The sequence below is a fragment of the Trachurus trachurus genome (assembly GCF_905171665.1).
Source record: "Trachurus trachurus genome assembly, chromosome: 5".
Lineage (NCBI taxonomy): Eukaryota > Metazoa > Chordata > Actinopteri > Carangiformes > Carangidae > Trachurus > Trachurus trachurus.
Genome location: NC_139896.1, coordinates 26305141 through 26332724, shown reverse-complemented (window position 1 = coordinate 26332724; position 27584 = coordinate 26305141). Strand labels below are relative to the sequence as shown.

General features: G+C 40.5%; 1 protein-coding gene across 1 annotated transcript in view; it reads left to right on the top strand.

Moving 5' to 3' along the window:
• Window positions 1–27584, top strand: part of LOC310986491 (metabotropic glutamate receptor 4-like) — a 173858-nt gene that overhangs the window by 80734 nt on the left and 65540 nt on the right. Inside the window, exon 3 of the mRNA XM_083972420.1 lies at window positions 12518–12734. Within this exon, the coding sequence (XP_083828546.1) occupies window positions 12518–12734 (217 nt within the window). The remainder of the gene's footprint in view (window positions 1–12517; window positions 12735–27584) is intronic.

Genomic DNA, 27584 nt, shown 5'->3' with positions numbered 1-27584 from the left:
TGACTGTGCCACACTGAGCTGCCAAAAACGGTGCTGGAGTCACATCCTCTGCGGACAGATTAGAGATATTCTCATCCTCTTGTCTCAAGAAATTTGAACAACTCCCCTGTGCTCATATCACTGACGTCAGATAAAGATGGAGCTGAGGAGCCTTGGCTTGGGAATCGGTCTTTGTCTCTTGTCGTTGTTGTTGTTGTTTTTGGCTCAACACAACAGCCTTTTTTATGCGTCATCAACAGATTCTGGTTATATTTTCCAGAAACTTCAGGACCTGGAGTTAAGGGTCACGAGTGGTGCCATCTTTGGTGCACACAGAGAGACGAGCAGAGAGCCAGAGAGGGAGTCGATAAGGTCTTTAACAGATGGGGGTGCTATGTTTAGCAGATGAGAAGTGCTTCACATAAGCTCGGGGCGTCTTGCATATCAAAAACAACCTGAGAGAATGTAAGTGACAGAGTTTGTGATTTTGAATTTTACAAAACCCCATATTATATCCAGTGAGAACTTTAAATAACAATATTTTATATATTTTATTATCACATTCTACAGTATTCAAGGCAGATTTCTGTACAGCCAAAGTAGTTGATATATTTATTATAGTAATCTGTCAATCGAAAAGGAGTCATCTGCAGCAATGGACCCATCAACAATCTGCAGCGCCCCTGTTCTTTACAGATCGTATGGCGACTGTCAGCGACTCTCACTGCTCTTTTCTATAGCAGGCAGCTGATGTGAGAGATGAAGCTGTAACTCACTGCATCTGTACTACCTGCTCAAAGAGAGTGAATATTGGAATTACATTTGCCAGGTGGTGAGAAAGTTCAAAGACTTGCTTGGTAATTACCGTATGTGTAAATAGGAAGCGGTTCCACGTAAAAGATGATGATATTTCAATATTGTCATTACATTGTTGTTCCTGTTGCTCCCAGGTGGCCAAAAACTCAGAAATGGCATTTTGGCCATTCTCTGTCGTACACCTTTTAGAGTGTGAATCACTTAAGCCAAATTCAGACTATATAACTTCAAAGGTGTTGGATTTTTCTACACAGTTTACACTACACAACTTGCCATGATGTCATCTTCTCTCTCCCTCCCCACATTTTCCCCACCGTTCTTTCACTCTCCCTATTTCAAATGCAAACCCCAAAAATAGACTTCAAAGAAACAAAAAGAAAGGGCAAGTTGAAGATTTAATTTTTAGTTATATTGTGAAGGTACAGTATGTTTAGGGTTGTGTGAGCAACAGAAACATCTTTGCAGAATCATCATAGATAGATAGAAAAAGTACATCAAAAAATAATACTTAAAGGGACAACGAGGAGTTTTGGAAAGCGAAGTGTTTTCACACTACATTTCCCATGAGCCTCCGCACGCACGGTAAAATTCTTAGACCGGCGCAAGACGGACGTCTTGCCAAGAATGTTTTCATTCATCGAGAATGAAAGTCAGAGGTTCGGCTCGCCCAGCATTTCCACCACTAATAATAATAACAAAATAGCAATAGAGACAAAATGATATATTTAGCGAAAATGGACCCATTAACAAATGTGGGTAATGTAGATTCATCCACATTAATATGAGACTTTTTTATAACCAAATACAAACTCATTGTTGTCCTTTTAAGAGCAATAAATAAAAACATTATTTTATTATTGTTTTTTTTATATCTTAAATCAGACAATGAATTGATAAATCATAGCATTGTTACTCCTGTGGAAGAAAGGCTTTCTGTGTACTTTGTTTCAAATATATTTCACCATACTGTATGTAGTTCTTCTGAAGACTATTCACTAACATATGGTCACCATGAAAGGACCAATATGGCACCCAAGCTGCAACTGTTTCAAAGCTTTCCCAAGCGATGACCACATTTTCTACTAGAAAATATTCTTCACAGACTGACAAAAAAAGAGGAAAACAGGCTTCAAGCAAACATCAGTCAAATGTACTTATGATTGTGCTCTAAACCCACAATTATAGTCTGCTCTGTTATTTATGCATTTCCAAAAAGTGTTTGATTACAATCAGAAATCTATTCACATCTACAAAGTACCTGCGTTTGATTCCCTTCAGTAACTTATGTCCAGGACACGTTTGAGGCTGAAGTATGATGTGCTCTGTAGCACTGATGCATTGTCACTCACTGTCATAAACACAAACAACACTCACTTAGTGGCTGAGACAATACCTGAATTATACACACTGCACTGTGACAGCTTGATGTATCCGTCATTATCATTTGGGTTAATTGACTTCCTCCTTCATAGGCTGAAAAAAAATTAAGCAGCTCATTAGGGGGGGTCTGAGATCCAGCCACAGGATTAACTAGTATTCACAAGTTTTCCAAGTTCAGCTTTTATTGCAGCACAAAGCAGAATTACCCTTTGTAACTTTTTCAAGAAGTTCCTGGACTTTGTCCAAAAGAAGAAAAAGGCAAAAGCTCTATCAAACACAGAAGCCATATGAACAAAAGAGGTGGGGAAGGTTTTGAATCACCCAGACATTTGCAGGCCAATGTAAGCAACATTTCTTCAGCTGTCTATCGTATTTTCAGTCTGCGTCTTAGGTTAAACAAAATGTTCTGCGCAGCAACACTACTAAGGTCATTTGTCTCATCAATTCCAGACAAAATCAAAGGGTTGGCAACTCGTAGAGGCTAATCTAAGCATGCAAAGCAGAAGCTCTACAAAAAGATCAATATCTGGAAAGTCTTCTGGCACAAAATAGACATGCATGCACAAACATGCACACAACAACACACCCACACAGCCTGAGTGTGCATAGTAAAGGATTTTAACTTCTGCTTTGCATATACGTGAGTTTGATGTTCTGAATTCTTCTATCCACAGACATGGTTTTATTTGACCAAACAGTCATAATGATACATGTTGCTTCCTATGTTACAATGGGAAAATCATATTCACATCATGAGCTACAACTAAGATATAAGTTCCTGTCACAACGTCCTGGAATCCAAGGTGTGACATCGTCAAATGTGTTATTTTACCTCAGCAGCAGTCTAAGATCCAATATTTGCCTCCATTAAAAATGACTCAACAATCAAAATCATCAATCAGTTCAATTATTAAAATAGTTTGATTTGACATTTCAACTGTACATTGAATTGTAAATGGATAGAGTGGCTTTCTTTCTTATCAGCCATTCAAAGTGCTTAAAGCCCCTGTACGGAGCTTTTAACTGGATACGCAAAAGTCTCTGGTTTCTGCTGATGTGTCTCTGTTACCTACAACAGCAAATGAGCCCATCAGTGTGAAGATACGCTATTTCTAAGTAGTCTAATTCTATGATATGAATAGATACATTACGCTGCTAAAATAAAAAAATTAAAAAATCAAGTCCCGTCTTCTTTCTGACGTTTCCAAAACAAATCTACACGCGCCGGCCAGACAAACGTCTACATGACAGTGGGAAATGCAGTCTTCAATCTGGCAAAACACCACCGCTTTCGTCCACAGGGGCCGCTAAAATCGACACTAAATGAAAAGTCTGTACAGGGGGTTTAACAATAGATGCAAATGGAAGTCCATTCACACTCATGACACCATGATAACTCAGAAGCATTTTGAGGTTCAGTATCTTCGTGGACTGGAGGAGCCAGGAATCGAACAAGCAGAACAATGTCGTGAGCAACAGCCGTCTGTAGCTCCTTTCTTCTGGCTCATAATTCAGTCCTAGCTGGGTGGACATTTCTGCTGGAGAATACTTCATGAATGAAGCGCAGCTGTATAGTAAGAGAGAGAGAGTGTGTGGTGTTTTTTTTTTTTTTTTCCAGGACAAGCATCTTGAGGCAGCTACCTAATACTTACCCATCACATCAGCATCAGGTTCAGCTCAGTTCACAGTTACCATCACTTCAGTTAAGTTGAAGTAGGCGGTGGAGAGAGAGCATAGTTCCCCAGAGTGATCTGCATGATTGAAGCAGGGTGATGTCAGTCTCGGTGGAAGACAAAGCAGGGTGAGCTCAATGTTATTGGCTTCAGCTTCTCCTCTCCATTCAATCGAATGTCAAAATATTAAAGGTCAAATCTGAGAGATGGAAATATTATGAAAAGGTCTAAAGCATGCTCAGAGATTTTATCGCCAGTCTCTTGAGCCTGAACATTTGACAGTGGACGGTGTGACCACACTGCATGGCTGTATCTGGCAGCCACTGACATGATGCAGCATTACCCAAACTCACACTTTGCCGTTTAAGCTAAATTAACTGTTGACCTAAACTCATTATTACTATGTTGTGCAACAAAATAAACACAAAACTTTCACAAAACAGAAGCACTGAGGCGCTGACTGTGTGGAAGTCCGAGAAAATAATGGAAATAATGAATTAATTTCCGCCACTATACCAGCCCTTTGTGTAATAATGCATCAGTCTGAATTATAGCCAAATGTCCCCATTGTGTTTAGTGCTGCGATGTTGTTCGTTCCCAGAGCTGTGAGAATCTGTTTTGTTATATCATTATGCAGGAATTGGTTTTCTATTCAGGAGGCTCAGCTATTTGCTGCTCCACTTACCCTGACAGTAACAAAGTGAAACTTTAATCTCCCCTCAGTGTCAACAGCAGCTGATAGCAATTAAGGAGAAAGCCGGGATTCTGAAGTGGTGCATTTGACTCAAAGAGTTCACCCACATCCCTTACTGCAAAATTTAAACGACTTCTCTTTATGCTTGCAGCCGCTGTCCAGGCCCAGATTTTCTTTTCAGGCCCTCAATTGCATTAAGAAGTTGTGCAAATGAAATAATTATCTGTGTCTTTATTGTCTGGCTCTGTGCAAGATGTTAAGCATGCACGAAAACAAAATATTACAATTATTGTTGTTTTCATTGCAGATTCTGTCAGTGGAGTAAGTGGCCATTATACAGTTAAACATTATAAATTAGATGCTGTAATTTCAGTAAATGTAATCTGCATGGAGCTGGAGGAGGAAAACTGCATGCCTCTCTCATCTCTGGCTGAATATAGTGAGTGCACTGCCGTTGTGCCCACTGACACTGAGGTATAATGCAGCCTTCGCTGTATTGCAGTCAACACACAAAGCCCCTGCTGTGTGAGAGTGAGGAGCTTTTTGCGCTGCAAGCTTTGCTGTTCTGTGGCTCTCTGACACTGAGCAAAACAACACCGCGGTCCACTTCATGAGTGGAAAGCAGACGTTGAACTGTTTCGACTTTGGAGCCTGGCAGATGTGTGGTTAAAATGATCGTTTGTTTCTACAGTTACACTGGTCTTAAGATAACAGGCAGAGCTGCTAAATGTTAGTGTTGGTAAAAAAGAAAAAAACAAAACGGGTTAGGTTTAGACATAGATACAGTTAAAATATTACCCTTATCATCCTGAGGAAGATGAGGTGCATTTGTGGCACAGAGCAATTTAAGGCTGATTGCCATCATGTGATTTTGCTATGAAGAGATGTCTATTGTGAACTAAGAGTTTGCACATGTGATCATTGGGAAAACATACAGTATAGTATAACTTCTCAGCAAAAAACTGGTGAAAGGTATAAATGGGGAAAAAAACAAACAAACAGGTTTTTCAGGAGTCATAAATTCAACTATCACCACTGCTGATACACTAAACTTCATGTCAAAACATAATTATCTTCATTATTGATGTTATTTGATATGATTTTCTCAATCAATTCAAAGAATTGTGGGAAAAACATCCAGCAAGGCCAGGAACTGGTGCTTGACTATGATTTTCAATCAAGGTGCCCTGAAGAGTTTTTAGTAAGCAAACAAAACATATTTACAGTTGCCACCATGGTGTGTATCCGTGAGATCAGGACCCCCCCCCCCCCCCCCCCCCCCCCGTTAAGTCTGAAACTTGCATTGTTTACACCCTTGTTTACTTGGTGGCAGCCTTCTTCTTCACTGCCTCTGCTGTTGCTGCAGTGGTGTATGATAAACTTTTGACAGGATTGAATTTTTTTTCAGTATTTTGCATGTGGGTGTGTGCGGCATGCATGTGTGTGCTCGTAAATGAGCAGGAAACACAACTGCTCCACCGGGTACCTTTAAATCAATGGTAATTTTGCTTAATTTTCAGTTATTTGACGAACCAATTTACTCATCAATTGTTTAACGTAAAGTCCTCTTGGTCATTTTTCAGTAATATAAAGAATGTGTTTTATTTAAAAAGAACCTCTTTCACACTAATTATTAAGGAATACTCTTACTGGTTTTGTTGTTTGTCATTAGTCACATGGCTGGGTCTTGAAGAAACACAGCTTGGATTAGCATATGCGATGGTGAGGGACAGACTTCTTCTGTGGTGAAATGACACTGCCAAGTAGTTAGGATAAGCTATGTTTACCCATCCATGTTTTTCATATGCAACTTGATTGAAGCAGATGCTCTGCATTTGGACTGCACAGCGGGCTGCAAGGATCTGTCAGGTGTCTGAATTACAGATGCAAATATAGTCAGCTATTTTGCATGCCAGCATAATTTGCACAGAAAAAAACTACACCTACACCTTGGGTCCCAACATTATCACCACTAAGTTGCTCTTTGTCTCAACAGGATGCTCTACAAAACAAACAGTCGAGATAAATGTGGCACCAGATAGTCATGAAAAGGTTGGAAATGATCTTGTAAAGCATACAGTTATGCACAACATAATATTTCAATTCCATATATTTATTTTTAGAGATATAAGACCTGAGTTGATTTTAGGACATTTGAAAATGTTACAATAAAATGTTTTGATATCAGTAGGACAAAGTATGCACTGGAAATCAGGCTTTACATTTAAAAAAAAAAAACTTATATTAGTTTGTGGAGATCATCCAGGTGGAACTGGTGTTACTGTACACTTAAATACCAGTGCATCTCCACATCGCAGTAAATAGATTGTGTATTATTGTAATCTGTGTTTTTTTAATGTATGTTTTATGTAGGCTACTAGGTTGGGTTTAATGTTTTTTAATGTAAGTTTTGCTCTTGCTACGTAGCTAACATCCACAATGACTGTATTTATCAGTCTGAAACAAATGTTGCAAATTCAATAAACCAACAAGGAGCTTTCGCCAGTTGATAATGTTGACTATTGTTTTGCTTCTGTCCCTTCATGTCTTCACCTGAAGTTAGCATGCTAACCAACTAGCCCAGCTCATCTCAGTTTCTGATAGCAAGTCACTGCAGCCTCCAAACTGCCCTGAAGGAGTTACATTGCTCAGAGACGGTGTCTTATAAAGTCTTGTATTGTAAACGAAAGGCTGGAGCTCTAACTTGGCTGTACCATCACCACCACCTTAGGGATTTACCTTCTGAACAAGAAATTTCCGTATGGCCTGTAGTACAGTCATAAGGACAATACAATGAATCTGAATGGTACATAATGGGTTTTTCCTAAATAATCAAAATAAGTATTTTCTTTTCCCCACTGCATTTAGAAAGTCAGTAGCTAAATATTAACAGCGCAGACTAAGTTTGATAAGTGTCATCTCCCTAGGTGAACAGCAACTTCTCACATTCAGAGGACCTACTGTCAGACTGACGTGGTGTTACAGAAAAAAGTTATTTTCAGCCCCAGCTGTACCTGCTAATAGTCACAACAATTAAACAGCTCTACAGAGTGCTTGACAGTAAGCATGTTGGGTGTCACTGCTGTGAAAGTTAAATGCCAGCAAGAGGATCATGCTTTCTCACTCTTTTTTCTCACTCTTTTTTTTCAGTTAAGATATCTTCATTAAATAATGCATGCTTCTTCATTTTAGATGCAAGATGAATAACAAGATGCCCAACACCTTAATCTGTGCATCATGTTATGCATACTCATGAGTTATCCCATCTCCTGCAGTCCACCTTAACTGTTTTCTGTCAATATAATGTAAAGAAACGCTCGATCATTTGGTGCAGTGTACTGTAGGCCCATGCAGATATTTTTTTTCAAGAAAAAGGCAGAAATATGGAGATGAGACAGAAAGAAGAGCAACACACCTGGTAAAAGAAACAGCTCCTTAATAAGTGCAGCCATTTTTAATTACTGTAGCATAACACAATAATTTCAATTGCAGAGACACAGACCCCTCTTATGGTGTTAATTCCACTGAGCACAGCACACCTTGAGCATTAAAAGAGTTAACTGGGTTGCTTGTGGATCTTATTAGAAACAAACTCAAGGATGCTTTCAGTTACGTTGCATTTGTCTGTTTTTTTCTCCCCCCAAATAACCTCAATCAGCAGGATGTTATGCTTTGTTAGTTGAGCTCTTCAAAGCTCCACACCATGAATACACTCAGTTCCATTATTTTGTTTTCCATATCATTGTTTCATGTTCTCTCTCTTCTGAGGCTCGCACAAGCAATCATCTTAAGGTCCGGGTATTGAAGTGAAGCACCTCAGTGACTCCGGCCTCTAACCTATCTCCATGAATACATTTCAAACCGAGCTACAGTGGCTTGGACAAGCAAGGATATGGCCGCTGTAGCCGTGACTGAAAATACCACAAACAAAGTCCAGATAACAATCAAACAGGGGAAAAAAGAGAGAATAACAAAACCTGCACAGGACACACTTGTGCAAATATTCACCAAAACAGAACAACAGCAAGAAGGCACGTACTGCTGCGTACATCCATTTATCACTTAGTATATAAAAATAACACATACTTGACAATTTCATATTAACAGGAAATGAAACATTAGTGTGATGTTGGATGTCAATCAAACTATAAATTTGTGGAGATACTTCACTATGGAGGTATTTGGATGTTTTTTTGGTGTGTCTTTTTGGACGAAGAAAAGTGAGGCCCGTTCGCAACCGTCATATGGACATGCAGGGAGCCCCACTGTAACTCAGAGAAGGCACGGAGGACTCTGAAACTTCTCCCAGCCCTTAGCCGACATGAGGATGAGTAGATAATGAGTGAAATTTGAATTTTGGGTGAACTATCCCTTTAAAAGTGAAGACATGAAAAACATGGCTAGAATCAGTGTGAAGGAATGAAAAGGGACACAGGACAGATACATGTAAGAATAAAGGCAACAGACAAGGTTTAAGACATGTGCAGGCTGGTACAGATGTTTGGTGTGGAACACACTCAGGCAGTGTGTTAGAAAAAATATCTCATATTTGTTGGCGCACTGAAGAAAAGACATAAGTCATAATGTTGAGTGATTATAGAGCAAAAAGTTAAAAAACAAAAAAACAAAACAACAAACACATGAAAAATTGATATAACAAAGGTACCCCAGGTTTGATGTATTGGCTAAAAGTGCTGACTCTGACAGCACAGCACAAAATGAAACGTAATTAAACAAACTATTAAAAACCGAATAACAAATGCTGTGATATGAATAAGGAAAGCATATTTTAATGGTGACACTGTCCTGCCCAGAATTATGATAATGACATGGGGTCACCGGCTTGTGTCCAGGTGGTGCTACCCCACCCTCAACTACAGCCAACTTGAGACACCCTCTGCAGCCTCGGTGGCCCACTACAGGCCGCTGTGTTACCCAGCATGCTGTAGGGTTGCAGAGGGAAACCCCACCTGAAAATGTTTGCACCTCACTTGCCACGCGTCGCTCCAGTAGCTCAGCGAACTTTGGCCTCTTCCTCTTGTTGGGCTGTCTCAATGTAGTCCTCCCTGAGTTCAGAGGGAATGATCTACTTGGCCGCTTCTGACATCACCAACCTTTTCTGGCCTTATCGTCGTTGCAGCAGCACATCCTAGGAACTTCAGTTACTTCTGCTGATCTGCTTCTAGCCTTGTATGTTCGCTAGCAGGCCAGAGGATGTGGTTCTGGCAGCTGACGTTGGCTTTTCTCCAGCCCTGAAGAAAGCAGCGGTCTTTTTTCAGTGGATGGAGCCGCTTAAAGTGGCTAATCCCGCTGCAGACGTGTCCGTTATGGCTTTCAGGTCGCAGTCATGGTGCCAGCGGTAGCACACCTTGCATCTCTCCCCTTTGGATTAAATAAAGAGATTTTACACCTGGTTTTGAAAGTCGTGATAGAACCTGAGGATTTCACATTATCTAGTAAGCCTTTACAAATTCCAACCTTCTCACACTGAAAGGAGCCATATCTATGCATTTTTATTAAGACACGTATTATACATCCATCCATACATATCTAGTGCACTCAAACACCTGTAATTATTCTGGTACTGGGTCATTTAAGGATTCAAACACACAAGTGTCTGATAATAACTGACCCCTGTTTGCAGTTTTAGAGATTTTAATTGTACCTTAGCAGCACACTAACATCTAACACATTTACACAAATGATTGGGATTTACCAACTCACTTTTTGGTTTTATATCCCTTTTCCCTAACCACCTTTCTACATGTCTTTCTCTTTCTGTCTTTTCTAACCTGTGTTCTCTCCTTTTATTTACTGTATCACAAATATTCTGTTGCAGAGGGTTGGTCAAGATTAAACTCAGTTCAGTTTTTTTTTATATATTTTTTTACCTAAATAAGAGACTAGGACCACAGTGTTGTTCTTCTTGGTGGGAGGCCGTTGCCTTGAAGTTATACGCTTTAATATCAAGGTTGTGTGTTCTGTGTGTGTGCGTGTTTGCCTCAGCCTACAGGTCTGCTGTCTGTGATAATGAAATACTGCATGTGGCAAAGAGGCATCTAGAGGGAAAACAGGGCTGTTTTTCATTAGGATCATGTTTCACCGGGTGCACCTTCCTCTTATTTTATTTAGAGACACAAAAACATGACGACAGATCCTCATCAAAAAGGCACACTGTGAGTCATTACCAGGAAACACCCCTGCCGTCTGTCTGGTGAATCACTGTGTGGCATTGAGATGAGAAATTCCATTTACACAAACACAGTTTACCTATTACAAAAACTGACATGGTGCAATCCCAGAAAATAGACTCCTGGGCTGAGAAACACAACAGAAACCCCCTGAAAACCTTCTATAGAATTATGGTCACTCAATAACCCCTTAATACTTGAGCTGACCTATTTTATTTTTCTATTTGTGCTTCTATGTTTCTTTCTCCACCACACACATCAGTGGGATCTTTGGAGCTGTGGGGGCAGAAGAAATCTGGCCATGATGCAGCCTCAAGCATTTAAAACGCTTTACGAACACAAAATCTTGTAGCAGCTGCAGAAGTAAAACAAGAATATATATAGATACAATCTTTCTTTTATTACTTTATTTCTGTCAAAGTAAGAGGCAACATCTCTTGATGACCCTTGCTCACAATCTGATATGCTCATCATCTCAGCTTGTGACCAGGGCAGCCGGCAGCAGCACAGGAGAGCACAGAGGCAGGGTGTTAAAAGGCTCAGTGGGAGGTTCAGGATCAGACGCCCTGTTTTGAGTCTCAAAAAGAAGGCAGCTTGTTGGATGCCATCAAACCGTTCTTTGAAAATCTGGATATAATTTCTCCTTGTCTCATGTTTATTACTTTGTCAGACATAAAAACAGAAATAATTGTTTTCGGAGCCAAAGAAGCACAATTTAAAAGTCACGTTCAAATGAAACGTTAAAGACCCTTGAAGCAAGCCAGAACACTTGGTCTAGTCACGGAGTTGCACCTTAATTTTAATTGCCATATTAAGCAGTTGTTATCTCAAGACTATATCACGAATAAATAGTTATGTCTCAGCAGGATTACAGATTATTTATTTATTTTTAAAGCATATTTTGGGGCATTTTTTAGTATAGATAGACACGAAATGGGAGGCAGGGAGAGGGGAAATGACATGCAGTAAAGGGCCGCCCGATGCAGGATTCGAACCTGTAGCCTCAGCATGCTCTACCAACTGCGCCACATGAAGCCCCTAGAGAAACGTATTAATGCGTTGAACTTCATTAAGCTTACAGTTCCTTTAAAGGGCTCTTTGAAAAAGCAGCTTGCTCAAAACATCCCCAGTAAAACCAGAAAAGTAGATCACATTACTGCAGCTCTCTGATCTCTGCACTGGCCTCTTCTTTGTCAGAGGACTGACTTTAAAACACTCCTGCAGCACTGAACGGCTTAGACATTTCTCATCTGCTGCAATACATTATGAACCATCGAGACCTCTCAGATGGTCTGGGACTGGGACAGGTCTGCTTACTGTTCCTGGAGTCAGTTTTTATGCTCCAGGTAACTAGAAAACCTGAGGTTCGTTCCAGCTCCAGATAGTTTAATTCAAGCCTTAAGAGTCTGTGTGTAGCAGCATTTTATTGAATTAAATCTGGGACTATTTATTCATATCCTGCACTACACTGCCGCTGCACTGTAATTTGTATTCTTCTGTTTAATGTAGCTTATGTTTATCCCCTATTTTGCTTCACTCTTTTTAAATCCTATCTTTATGTGTCTCTTTGTATTGCCTTGTGCTTTTTTTTATGTCTTAATGCCTTTTATGTCTCATGTATAGCACTTTGAGTTGCCTTGTTGCTGAAAGGTGTTACACAACTACCTCGCCCTGTCTCTATATTCTTCACTTCCCTCCCACAACTATTATCATACAGTATCTCTTAACTATTCACGGGAAGCCACTTCAAGCTGATTCTATTGTCAATATCCTTTGCTTTGCAGATTCCCCAGGTGAGCTACGCCTCCACGGCTCCAGAGCTCAGTGATAACACCCGCTATGACTTCTTCTCCCGCGTGGTGCCTCCAGACACCTACCAGGCCCAGGCCATGGTGGACATCGTGAAGGCCATGAGCTGGAACTACGTCTCCACAGTGGCCTCTGAGGGAAACTACGGAGAAAGTGGCGTCGATGCTTTCATTCAGAAGTCTCGGGAGGACGGTGAGTACGCTCAGCTTCATATATCATTACCACCGAGCCATAGGAAGATGTTATTCCTGCAAACACACTGCACTGCAGAAAATCGTTGAAGCTCGGAGACATGCAAGCAAAAATCAATTAGTTAGGTCAAATGTTAGATTTGATCCCAGAGCACATATACAGCCAGAAAGTGCTAATAAACTTTAATATGTAACATTACAGAACATTCAAGGGCTTGAAAACAGCACAGGATGTCTGACTACAGTTACAGTTACAGTATGTTGTGAGGGACGGTGCAGCTCCATTCACTTACATAAGAATCAAACTATAGAATCAAGAGAGCTGCTGAACTCGCTGAGGACTTACTGTAAAGAGCAACTTAATGCCGTGTTTCAGCTTGAACATGCCCTTTTGCTACAAAAAAAGAAAGAAAAAATGGATCCACACCCTGACCTGCACCACTTGTCCCCTGTGGTTGCCCGCAACCTTTGATACTCCCACCTCCCCTCCTTGGCTCTGACAGACCATTTCTGTACCTATCTCTACCTGATCTGAACAGAAACATTTTAGCATCAGTCGTTTGAATATCGACTATAATAGCATCTGACAGTCATTCATAATTCATCGAACCATTATACCGGCCAGCGACGGCTTTTGCTCACTTTTTTTTTTTTTGTGGGTTTGCACCCAGTTACTGACAAAAGCAAAATAACTTTTGTTGTAATGAACTCAACAGATTGTAACCAGGATAATTTTATGTTGGAGTAAACTGACAGACAGTTCATTTAAAAACTCTAAAAAACTGTTACTTTCTGTCTGTGTTGTCTGTTCTCCATCTCTGGATCTGTTCAGCCGTGTATGTGTAAATGCTTTCATATACCAATATCCTTGTTTGTAATCTGTCATACACTTATTGCTGACTAAGTTAGTCTAATTTCCAGACAAACGTTTGTATGCAAATTGAACACTGCCTTCCCAGAAAGGAGCACAAAGGTCAAATTAAACTAGTGAAGATGGACTTTGGCGCTCATGTTGGCCTGTCTGCTGGGTATCTGTTCCAGTTAACAGCTGTCTTTCTGAGTTTGTTTTGGAGTTTGGCACAAAGTGTTAAAAATTGCTAAAAAAAACAAAACTTTACATACTGTAAAGTATACATTCACTTATTTTTAGTTTACTGTGCTGATAGAGTCCAGGCCAAATATACAGGTTCAGTGAACATGTTCTGGGAGAAAAGGGCTGAATTTGTGAAACATTATCCCATAAATATTATGTGCAGCAAGATTTTTTTTCGTATTTTTCCTACTTTACGAGTCTTTGGACCGTCTTCCCTCCGTTTGTTCCAAATCCAACAAATCACTCTACTGAAGGAGTTCCCAAGGAGTGTGAGTGTTTTGGTTGACTAAATACAAGTTTAATTAAATGGATGAGACTTTAAGGTGCCCCGTTCATGTCTCTCACTTGCACTGTGCCTGGACAGAATGAGACCAACTTGGCTGCGGATGCTCATCAATTATGTCTGTCACTCCCTGAACACTTAATCGCCTGGGCACGAGTCAGGGACAGCTGGGGGAAGGAAAATAAGTCACGCTGGGTGAAAAATGTCAGGGATTTTATCAGGGTTGAAAAATCTAGAAATGCATGTCTTTGCAAATTGTATCCAAGTTTGAAGGCAGTGAAGATAAACACCGATTCCATGCGATCATATTGCAGCAGATGGTTGAGGCGCAGTTATTTAGACAGTGTCACATGTGCAGGATGGGAAAAACATATTCAGTGCAATCACATACCGTATGCCAATTTTAAACCATCATCCTCATCTGATGATACGTTTCCTTACAAATATTTGGACACATTTGAGCTCAGTACCGTGAATCTGTGAATAACTCGTGTTGCTAAAAGTAGTTTTTTCCTCCAGTCTCTAAATCACTGAGTGAGTGCACATCATGTAGAAACCAACACTGATGGAAAAGTGATGAATACAGCCTCTGACCACAAGTTAATTTACCTAAATACAGTTTAACACTGTTAGCAATATTAAGGAGATAGCTCTGCTAAGACTGCAGGTAAACACAGTTTGAACTATATTAACTAATTTCTAATAGTAATGAATTACAGGAATATCAATAACAATAACAACCACCAACACAACACAGCAACAGTTGTAATAGGGTTACTTCCATTGTTCATTTCATATATACTGCATTTTCCACCAGTGACTTTGTACAGTGCATTTCTATTCAGTATCATTATACTTGTTAATTTATGTGAAGAATAGAATAGAATAGAATAGAATAGAATAGAATAGAATAGAATAGAACTTTATTGATCCCCAAGTGGGGATACAGAAATACACACTGAGTCAACCTTTGAATGTAAAGTCCATTCTAGGTTTTCTTCAGCCCTCAGTAGATAAATATCTCTCTGCTCAACACTTATGGAATCAAAGTAATTGGCTTTATAAAATCAACAGATATTAGCTATAAGATATTTTCCTGCCAAGTGATTAGCATTTAGTTTGGTCTCTTAATTGAACTGCTGTCCATTACTGTATTATGTCAGCAACAGTCTGGAAAGATGTCATAATGATATATTGTGATACAGAAATACTTGTAATGTAATGCTGCACTTTTGCTCTTGCTTTGGTAGATAGCATTGTTTGAGTGAATGCACCAATAAAATAATCTGAAAGGGCAAATTATCTGAGTCAGCTCTTCCAGCAGCGACCCTGGCAGCCCAGCAGCCACCTGCTTGGAGTTGCACCAGCACAGCTTTCCCCTCTGTCCCTTAAGAGAGTTTGCAAATATAACCGAGTACAATCCTGGTAAAAAGCAGATGATGAAAGGTAAATAAGAATTCCAGGTGGGGTTTTTTCCTCTCTTTTTGTATCTCTTCTCTCTGTGCAAACATTGCACAGTGCTTGGAGGCAGTGGCCTTCGGTGTTCCTCCTCGTGGGGTATTTGAGGTGAGCAGCTTCTCATCTCAAATTCACATACTCAGGCATTGACCTACACCAGGCGCCACGAGGGAGAGACATAAGAGCAGATGTAGGATATACAGAGAAATAGAAAGAAATCGCTTTGCTTTGAAAAATCCACTTCAGAAACATCAGATATGTGACAGTGGCTCTGTGCTTAAACATCAAATATTAACTCAGAACTCATGCCACTGATAATGCAATATACTAAGACTAGAGCTGTGGTGTGAAGGCTTCTAAGAGTAATATTCAAACAAATCTTTTTCATGACCTCTTGCAGTTATATTTAATAAATAGGGAAAGACTGTCAGGCAAACCTCAACAGAAGGGTCTATATCACCAAGTTATTTGGAGAGAGCATTTTAACTGATGTATTCCCCAGCTTATAACAGAAAAATATAAATATAAATATACTTTATTTCTTTAATTTCACAATATTTTCTGAGATGCGCACAGTTTTGGAAATGGAAAGTTCGTTATAGTCAACTGGGGTATACTTCACGGACGCTTACTGTTTACTACCTTGGTATTTATGAATAAAAGATTCATTTTAAGCGCAGCCTTTAAGGAAAGAATGGGGGGAGGGAGACAGCCTGTCGAGTGTGGACCACTGGGCAGAAGAAGCCCACAGAGCCTCATCTTTGGCTGCAGACAGCCCTGCTCTGCAGAGATGTTGATTACTGTAGAGCACGCCCCGATAGATGTCATTAATCAAGTTAATGAAACACAATGTCAATAAGAACCCTAACAAGATTTCCTTGCAAACCAATGGCCTGCCTGACATCAACATGAGAAACCCTGCTAATGGAGTAACTGCCGTCCCTGTTTGATTAGGAGGATTACAAGCATTAGACACAGAGCTGGGATGAATAAGCACATGCAGGGAATGTAAAATGAAGAAGACGAAGGAGAAGAGGAAGACGAAAAGGGGAACACAAACAACTCCGCATTGCTCCTGGGTGATTTATTTGCAGATGCAGAGAACAGACAATATTAGACTGGGTTGAGGTTATTCCTGGTAACAAAGTAAAATATGAACTGCGTTGGAAGAGAGTGGAGCCTAATTACACTTTATTAACTGATTCCTAATAATAAAGATCTGTTGATTCATCTCAAGTTTGCTCTTTGAATAATTAATTTAACAGATCAGGCTGGCAATCTTTTACATTTCTCGTCCACAGATCCGAATAAAAGATCAAAACCGACAACATGTCTGTCCATCTCTCAGTAGTCTCCAGCTTCCCCTGCCTGCATGTTGCTCTCAGCCCTCAGCCAAAAAAGGTTAATCTTCAAAGACAGCTCAAAATGTGCACTTAACTTTTTACAGATAAAAACCTGATTTCTTTCCTCAGACACTGGTATAAGACACTGTTGTTTAAAGCAAACATTACACAGATAGGAGTGAATAGCATCTTATTTGTGGCCTATTTTTAGCTGTGACAGCACTCCTGTCAACCAAATATGTAATTTGCATAGGTGTGTCCAAACGCACAACTGTATTAAAGCAGTGTGTTGTGGTGGTGGTGGGGGGTGGGTTGAAATAAGTTGTTGATTTTGCTTTTTCAGTGTGAATTGTAGTACACCAGTGCAATCTTCAGACTTATCCTTAATTAACAACCATATACGTTTCAAGGAGAATAGATGGGTGAAGTAGCTGAGGATGTAGTGATTGGACTAGGGGAAGAGGCACGGCTCCAATCAGAGCATCAGGGACACATTTGAACATCTGTGTGCTAAATGGCCGCAGTCATCCAGGGAAGAGATCACAGCACACTCAGCGATGTTCCTGCTTCCCTCCATATGGCCTTTTAATCTCCAGTTCACACTCCTGGGTGACGTGTCAGCCAGTTATGTCTTTATTTATTATTTGACATCACACAAATGACCCCTGAGTGCCTGAGATATGTCCTGTTGCAATTTGTTTAAACAATTACTTGTCATTGCTTAATTGGGCAAAGCGAATGGCTGAATAATCATCACTCATCTTCTCCCTCCCTCTCTCACTCCCTCCCTCTATCTCCCTGTCATTTGGGGGTCAGTGACATCATGGTTATTTATCTCTTTTAATGCAGGGAAATCATAAATTCCTATTCTCTTAAGCAAATACTGCTGCATGGACTGTGATCTTTAGGCACTGCATCCACTTTAACCACTGTGTTACCTCTGACATCTTGCTGCACTTATTGACACAGGGATACAAATACACATTATCACAATCTCCTATATAGAACCATGTGCTTTGTAATGTAAATGCACATTAGTAAATATTCAAACAGGGAAGGAAATAAATTAGAGAAACTGTGTGGCTGATCCAATCAAGAGAGCAGAAAACCAAAGCAATGGATTAGGGTGTGGGGGAGGTTACGGGGGATGCTGCAGTTTAATTTATCCTGAAGTACCCGGGGGATGCTGCACAAATTGGCCACAAAATGCAATGTGAATTGGTGTAGATAAGGTTAGTGGCTGTAAAGCTAATACAGAATATGAATATTTACATGGAAAATAAAAACAGATTGTGGATCAACACCAAATATGTTTCCTATCAATAGGCTGCTATGTTGTCACATACCTATTCACATTTGCTCCGTGTCAGGTTGTACCCAAAAGAAATTCTGACTTGAAGAATTACAAAAAGCAGCACATTTAAAAAACTTAATAGACTTAATAGAGTTGTGTCGTGATTATATTTAACTGTGTCTTAATCTTTCCCAACTGTAAAGTAGAGGAGGGGTTTCAATTAGACGACATAAAACAGTTCTGTAAATTGGACGTGCAACTAATCTGGATTATAATTCTGCAACTAATCCACACAGTTTGTCTTCATTAGAACATATCCATATCTCCTCTGTCAGAAGTATAAGATGTTCTCAGCCTCCATTAGCACTTTATGAACAGCCTCGTGTAACTGTATTATCTTTTGATTAGGGTTGAATACAATATTGATTTGTCATTCATTCATTCAGTGTTACAAAGATTTGCAGACAACACGTTAGAGAACTAAACTACAACACTGCCTGACTTGCAGTAGTGAATGTTGAAATTAATTAATTAACTGAATACAGTTATGGCTGTGCAATTACGCAGGATTTGATTTGAAAATAATCACACGGCTGATTTTACATTGAAACAAAAGAGAGGGTTCATGCTAACAAGGTTATGTCTTATTTAAACAAATTATCTTAATTTGCCTGTGAAACAATTGTGTTTGTAAAACAGGTCAGTCAGTTCTGTCGACACTGTGAGAGTGTCCAGAATTTTACTAAGCTATCTAGCCTGCTATGGACCGGTTTCTTGTGTACAAACAATACTAGGTGTGCGCGCAACCAGGGGTCAAAAGACTGCTTCGGAGTGAACTGATACCAATGATGCCGTATTGTTTGTAGGGCTGCAGCCGATATCTGAGTACTTGCTCGGCTTGGGCGGTATCCGAGTGCCATTTCACTACTCGGATACCCCCCCCGCCCCCGGTCGGACGCTCTGATGGGGGGTGCAATTTGAACACGTTAGCGCGATTTAGCGCATGTTACCGTCACAACGCGACCTGTCCATCTGCCCGTGTGTGTAAGTGCCTGTGTGTGAGAGAGTCGCGGCTGCCACAGACTCGTTTATTAATGGGAAACGCTGGATGCGCTGGTTTATAAGTTTTGTTTTTACCAGACCCATATAATATTCCCAGTGACGAATGGATTTCAGATATGTCCAAATGGCCAGCTATCATCTGGCCCGACATATACAGTTATCTCATAGAAAAGCCGTGTAGCCTAAACGACAATTTGCGTGCATACTGTATAAGTCTTTATGTGCAAAACTTTTCTATTTTTTTTTTTTAATTTATATTATTTTTAGTTTTATGACACCGGTGCTGCACAGACTGTCGCCGCCTTTAGGACCTTCGGGACCCCAATCCGCCCTTTTATTGGCCTGCCTTGGAGCCATAATCTTCTTCTTTTTTTTTAGCAAATTTCCATCAATCCTTTTGTCGGTTTGTGCGGTTAACAGCACAACAACTCCTTGTCCTTTTCTTTTGCTGCTTGACTCCGCTTGTAAACAATGAGCAATGTCCGGCTTTCTGCCCCCTGGCTGCGTGCCACATCTGACGTTGCACAGAAACCCGTCTATAGTAAACTCCCCTCTGGAAGGGTTGTCAGGAAAGTACAGCGGAAACAATACAACTTTATTGTTGGGGTGGGATTTTGTGTTGAACTGTGCGGTGTTACATTTAGAGGAGGCGTGCCTCATGTACAAACATAAAAATAAATACATATTGATATATTTAGTAGTGTAAAACTTGCATTTTGTTGCTAGGCGACATCTAGTGGTTAAAGTAATTATGACAGGGGCGAAGGTAAAAATGCAGCAACAAAGTCCACGAGGAGGTTGAGGAGCATGACACAGGAGAGTGGTGTTTGATTTCCATGTGGAAGCAGCATTGTATGTTGTTTCTTGTTCGTCAGCCACGTCTTCATTATTGTAACCATGGCAACAAAGATTATCTAACTGTTGGGGGAGTACAAGTCATTATGGTAATCATCGTAACCATGGTGATTAAGGCAGGTAAGCTAATCTTGGTACAGTCTAAAATATTTATTATCGCAACCATGACAACCATGCATGGCCCATCGTAGGGGTGTTATGTAAGGGATAATGTATAGTTCGGAGGTTGTTATGGAGAAATAAACCCCGACAGGTTGTATGGAACCCCGACGCGAAGCGGAGGGGTTTCATTCAACATGAAGGGGTTTATTTCTCCATAACAACCGACCAACTGTACATTATCCCGCTTATTACACGGCTTACGAGTGAAATAATTAATTTGAAACATAATGTTGATCAAAATACGACTTTCATCGATTTAAAATTGCATTTAGCGAATCTGCAAGACCGGTCACTTCCGCTGTTTTGCCGAGCCTCCTCCCGTTCGTGCATTTGAAGCCTTTGATAATCAATCAGTGGATCGATAGATTACCATACACGTGTTAAGATGTGTGTATTGTGTGTAGTCGTATCTGTCATAAACAAGAGATTAACTTTACTGTTTACGGGGTGCGTTTGTGTCGCGGAGCCGCGGTGCCACCGAGACGAGAGGAGAGCTGAGACACCGGGTCAGAGGCTCTGATCAGCAGGTTTCCAGCAGCGGTGTGGAAGGAGCCTCCACTCTACTTGTAACAGGTTACCAGTCATTTATCTAACATCGCTATTAGTCTGACGCTGTTTAATGACGGTAAAAATGAAACACAAGGTGAATATCCTGCATAGTTTCTCTTTTCTGTGCTGCCCTGATCAGAGCGGCGTCCCTAGCAACGGTCTGTTATACATGACGACGGTCCGTTATACAGAAATAACAGACCGCAGAACGCAGCGCTGGACCAATCAGAGAGCAGCATTCAATAGAGCCGTGTAATAAAGGCTATTAAGTGACAACTCCTCAGGGTTGTATAGAAGATAAAATAAAAAAAAATAAAAAAGTAGGCTATGGTTGTTCATATTGGAGGAGCTATTTTATAGCCCACTACCAAACCATCACCAACCACAGCCCCAGTGATACACTTGAATGAACACCTCGGACAGTTTGAACTAACTTCATGACAGAGCAGTTGGACTTAATAACACAGCATTTTATAGATGATATTCAATGTTATGTTGATGATGTATTTTATCTGCCTTTCGTAGTGTTGTTGCTCTTGGCTTTTACTGTTTGTACTGCTAAAAACATGAAAACGCTTCATGTGTTTTGTTATGAGGCTTTGTTATGAGGCCAGTTTATTTTCCTACTTCCCCAGCTTGCTGTTTGCTATAGCTGCCTCTGAGCCACGATCATGTGACACTGACTCCACAACTGGGGTGTGGGGGGGCTGGTGGTGGGCATTGCTTCTGGGGGGAAAAAAAAGACATTTGTGTTTGACTTCTTAAGAAAGAAAGAGCTGTGGATGTAACATTTCCCAGGAGCGCTTCCGCAGAACATGTGTGATGCCTGTTTCTCCACCACATTACAAAAGTCTAAAACAGGATAGCACTCTGTGACCTGATTCACACAACACCATTGTGCTTCATGTGTCAGCTAAAGAATCTCAAGTTTCTCTCAAAGGGGATGATACATAGATTTGCCCAGTGCCTGTTGATGCGAAAGACTTAATGGATTTCTGTGGTAGCTGTTGTATTCTTGCACTACGCCTCCAAGAGGTCACTTGACAATTAATCGGTGTGAACAGAAGCAAGACATCTGTTTCCTTAGGTTTTTTGTAGTAACTCAACATCAACAGAAAATCTTTCCCTCGCTTGCCGAGGTGTCTGCCACTGCTCATTCTAATGTACTTAATTCTTAATTGGATTAATCCACACAAATCAATGCTGCTGCGTCTGAAAATAATCTTGTGTATTTACAGCACATCGCTCTGTGTGCTCCAGACACCCAACGCGGCGTTGTAACACGTAAACAGTGACAGACAGAAACTGTTTTTCTGGGAAGAGAAGCCAAACTTGATTATTTGTCTCATGTTGATAATATTTCCAGGGATTCTGTTTTTTTGTTCCTGAAATTTCTCCCCATTTGGGCGGCAGTAATACTGGGAGAGGTCTGGACATTGTTAATTATTATGTGGACCTTCCAGTAATAATATGTTTCGTTATCCCCCCGTCCCCCGCCCACACCCTCAAACACTGACTGGAAATACCTAATTTATTTTAGTTGTTATATTCTGTGGGAGTCTCTCTCTCTCTCTCTCCCTGAGAAGCATCTGCAGTGTTTCCCACATAATTTCTTATTTGCTCACTTGACATCTGGATCAATCGATCAACCAAACCCATGTAGCCAGTGGCAGAGTAGAGCAGCATCAGTCTTGCAATTAGATTATCGATATAAGATTTAACATAGGCAAAGACGAGGATAATATAATCACACTAATCTAAAATAATCAAAAAGGGGTCAAAGTTTAGTCTGAGCATGACATCTCACCTTACGTACACTAAATCCTAATTCTTTTGTAATGCAGGATCGTTTTTGCTCCATAGCTCTTCTTTGTATTTGTTTGTTGTGTAGCAATGCACGGCATGGCGCTTTGTATGACACGAGTCCAGAAGGAACGCAAACATATCCATCATGCATTTCCCCCCAGAAGTATTGTATCTTTCATGATTACTCCTGCTAATGAGCAGGGTGGAACATGATATTGTTGTAATTAACTTCTCATCTGACTTGAATCCACACCCTGATAAACACTCTTAAAGCTGTAACCATACTCTATGTACTTCCTGTTGAAACAGGAGGAGTTTAATCTGTTTGCTACGAAAGAAACATAGAGGTATGATTGTACAAAGATGTATAATTAAATTCTTGTTTTGTCCTTTTAGCTAAATGTACAAGTGCAGCTCAAGGTAAAATCAGGTATTGTTTTCCAAGAATAAGCTTCTTTTTTTTTCAGGAAGTTTAAGTGGTGCAGGTATTTCTGATTAAACCTTGGGACTGTGTCGGCAGGACACACTCTTTTGTGTATGAAATTTGAAAATAAAACATTTAATCCATAATTCCACAAACACAGGTTTTGTAGAGATTAGATTGATAAAGTCCAGCTTGCAGTTCCCACAGTGCAGTGCATATGGATTTTCCATCATTAATTCAGAGAAACTGGTGATGCCTACACAGGTTAGCAAGTGAGCTAATTTACCAGAAAATTGATGAGCCTGGTAGACTTTCAGCCATCCATATACAAACAACTCTAATTTTTATTTTTTTTATTGTGTGTGTTTGTGTTGTGTGGCTAGTGAAAAACGCTGCACCAAGTAAAGATTTTAGTTTTCATTGTCAGAAGTTGGAGGTTTTACCTGAAGGTCCACTCTGGATAAGAGCTGGTGAATTTTCATTAAACATGATGATACTGGTCACCCATGAAGTTTGCTTGCTAGTGGGTTGGACTATTTACTGTAGTGCTAGCTCAGTTGAGAACTCACTAATACCATTGTCCTGCCTAAATTAGCAGGTATATGTGTTTCTAAATGCGGGTAAACCAGATTTTCCACTATGCCAGACAGTCAAGTTAACCTCTCTGTTTGGACTGTGGACACACAGCTGCAAGGAGTGACATCATCACATGCACGCGCACACAAAGAGACAGTATAGAAACAGGGAGCTGCTAGCCACTGGTAAAATGGATCTGTCACATCTCATCCCCGGGTTGGTGCCTCTGTAAAAGTGCAAGACGCTTGGATCTGTCATTGTGCGTTTATGAAACTTCTCAGAGCTGCATTTACTCTTTCATCTGTGTCTGTGGTGTACCAGTGCTGTGCTGGGCAGGTGACAGGTGTGTCGCAGCTCTGAAAGACGTCACAGCAGGAAAAAGGGGTGAAATTTTCTGTGTTCACCCGGGTGTTTTGTTTACATCAATACCAATTGGAGCTGATAAATACCCTTATTTATTGCCGTCATGAACTCGGTGTGAATGCCAGATGAATTGTTTTTTTTGTTTTTTTTTAGGTCTGATGTTAGTAGGAGGTTTTTTTGGTCCAGTGGAAAAGGTTTTTAAGGCTTAACCGTGGCTCTTGTGGCTTGTCAATTTGCTCTGGGAATTAAAAGCAAACCAGGTGACATCAAAGCGTCTCTAGCAACCTTTTCTGTTTCAGTTGGTCTCTACAATGTGCTATAGATTTACCAACTGAAGCAAACTGACATGAAAGGAGAACCATCCTATACATTCCTGCTACATCTTCACTGTATTGTATGAACACACCTTCATTATTTTGAGTTAGGAATGATCTTGAAAAGAGGAGCAGGCTGCCATTAATTTAAAACGGCAGGGAACAGACTGGATTTCAAAACCAATATCAGTCATTCACACCTGCATTTTTTATACCTTTAGAAATGTGGCTGTATATACACCATATTGTACTTATAGATTTTAATTCAATATCAAACCATTACCTAAGTGTGGATAATCTGTTCCGGTATCCGTATCTCAAAGTTTTTTGTTTTTTTTTTCAATTTCTTAAAACCCTATTTTTCCTCTAATGCACTAGGGACCTTGAAGGGTCAATTTGGAAGCAATGGGAGAGGCACCCTTGTGTTACGAAGGAGGAAGGCAGAGGTAACGCTGTCAGGAGGGGAGAGGGGATTGGGGGGTGGGGAGCCTTTTGTGATGGGAAAACATTGGCATGAACCAACCACTGACTGTCAGGGACAAGCAATCTCCATGCACAGTATGTTCAAATAACCTTGATGGTGGAAACTGAATTTAATTTAGCCCCCAAAAAAAGAGAACAGGGAAGAAAAAATGTGACACAGTATTTTGAACAAGATTTCCATATGGTAATAGGCTGCACAGTGAGACACAAATAGGATTCCAATTGTCCCATTAGCTCTGATGAAATCAGGGAAATGTCTGGTCCAGGCTAAAGATCAAGCATTGATTGAAGGGAATGTTGGGAATCATAGTTATTTCTGACCAAAGGAATTAGCTTTTCTGTCATTGTGGGTAGATGTTTTCTTTCAAGGCTTCAGTGGGAAAAATGTCCCCTTTAAAGATAAGCACAAACCATTGGGATTTATGTTCTGCAAAATGCTGATTAATGATTTTTTTTTTTTTTTTAATCAAGTGTGTATCTTTAGCATTCCTTGCCACCAGGCTTTCAGACACATTAAATATTTTCCCTTTGGCTTTCCTTATTCTATTCGTTTTTCACCTGTTAGACCTAAAGTAACCTAGATTAAAAAGAGAAGAAAAAAGACCTTTCACAGCTTCATAAAAATATGACACTGCCCATCAGTCTTCAAGACAAATGTCTGAGGAAATGCTATAAAAGTCTCTCCTTTGTGCATGTATAAGAGGAAGCAGACATTTCAGTGGAGGGGACAAAAACAATCAGCCTTCTATTTGTTTGTTGCCATTTAGAAGTTGAATATAATCCCTCTATTTTCTCCAAAAAATTTCAAACTCACCAAAGAGGTTTGGAAGTTTGCAACTTGAGTGAAAGATGCTGGCTAGCATTCAGAATCCCAAGTGTTATTGAAGACATTACACTGCAGTCATTTTGAAGTTATGGGGGCTCAGCATGAGTGTTTCTAATTTGATTCTGAATGAAGAATAAGGCAAGAATGATTTAGCCTGGCAGGAATCACAGGATAAAATTTTGACACAATGTCAGTTTGACTCAGGGCGTGTCATTTCCATTACAAATGACAAGGCGCTTAACAGTCAGTTGGAACAGAGCGAGGGAGAGGGAGAGGGAGACGGAGGGTGAGGTGTGTGGGTGAGACAAAGGCAGGATCGAATTTGAAGGCTGGAATAAAGGAGATGTTTGCAGAGGAACAGCTGTTTGATCAGCCAGCAGTCAACAAGCCACTGTAACTCTTTCATTATTCATTTGTTCCATTGTCAGCCTAATGAAGAAGTTATCAGAATAAAGCTGCTCGCTTTATGCATATAGAAAACAAACATGCCTCTATATGGCGATCACAATGCAGAGTGCATTCTGGCCAATCAGCTGCAAAAGATCGGGGTGGGATATGGTTACATTTTTCAGGGCTAAATCTATAATTTTTAATCTCATACTTCCATTTTCCCTCGCACATTGATCCATTTTGTACCATCAGCGAGCTTTGTGAATGGATTAAGCTACCACGCAAACAAAGAGAATGTGGTGTCCCAACATCAGCGGCGTGATCAATGGCGGAAACAGCCCGGGTCAACGTTTTCGCTGCCTGTGTGTTTACTGAGGCAAAGTATTGGAGTGAGATGGGCTGGAGGAATAGAGGGTGCAAACTCGAATCAATACAACAGCTATCATCATTTGCAGGGTTTATTAATGGCTTTGCCCCGAGCTGGCAAAGAGAGTAACACTCGCTTGCATTTAGGCAAGCAACACTTCAGCGTTTATGCAGCTCGCCTCCTATCAATCATCACAGTGTGAGTTGCTCTCAGCAATGGTCCGGCTACCTCCGTTCACCACAGAAAAACACCCCCATCTCCTCCTCCTCCCTTCAATCACGTACTGTAATGAATGGCATCAATTATGTGTCTGTGCTGCCAAGATATACAAATGATCCAGAATGGGTCAAAGTCTAAAGGCTAGAAGAGTTTTCATGAATTTTAAAAGGTATATCCACCTGTTCACGATTGACAACAGCATCAGTCACACACAGCACACAGCCCGTGAGGCAGCCAGTGTTTCCACCAACAGGTGCTGCCTATCCTCGTGGTAGTCAGGAAATTTCCCATTGGTAAAAAAAGAGTAGTTTTTCTACTTAGAAGCTACAGAACAGCAGATAAAAAGAGAGTGCTTTTCATGGTTTCTCTGGGTTGTGGCATCTCTCTCTGAAGAGCAGCGGTTCTGTTCAGTCAGACATCATCGCAGTTTGAAGCAAATTAATAAATCCAGTTTCCCTCCTGTCAAATAAAACTGTTTAGTACTAGGTGATAGATGGACAATAAAGAGCTGGAGGTCTGCTGTTTTAGAAGTGTACAGAAGAAAAATATGATTGATATAGAGGAAGCAATATGATTAAAAATGTATTTCGACCCAGTGCAGTTCAGTCCGTAAGCTATCAAGCCACAGCAGTGATATAAAGCTTTAATGGAATCATGTAGGAATTACACAACAATAGACTAATGGGATGATTATCTCTTCTTATGAACCATGAAAGTGTCAGCTGAAGAATTGGGCCGAGTGTAAAAGCTTAGTGCGGTTCTTCTTCCGTATGGTCCTCTGCTCCTCAGTCTCTATACAGATTACACTACGGTGCTGGCCTCAAGGTGTGGCACTATGTCCATGGGATTAGCCCACTTTAACACAAATCCCACTGAGCTGACCCACACTTTTCAAATTGTCGTCCTGCTTGACTGGGTCTACTCCACAAGCCAGGGAACCACATCCGGGATTACCATCTTTTGAACCCGTGTAGTACACTGTCA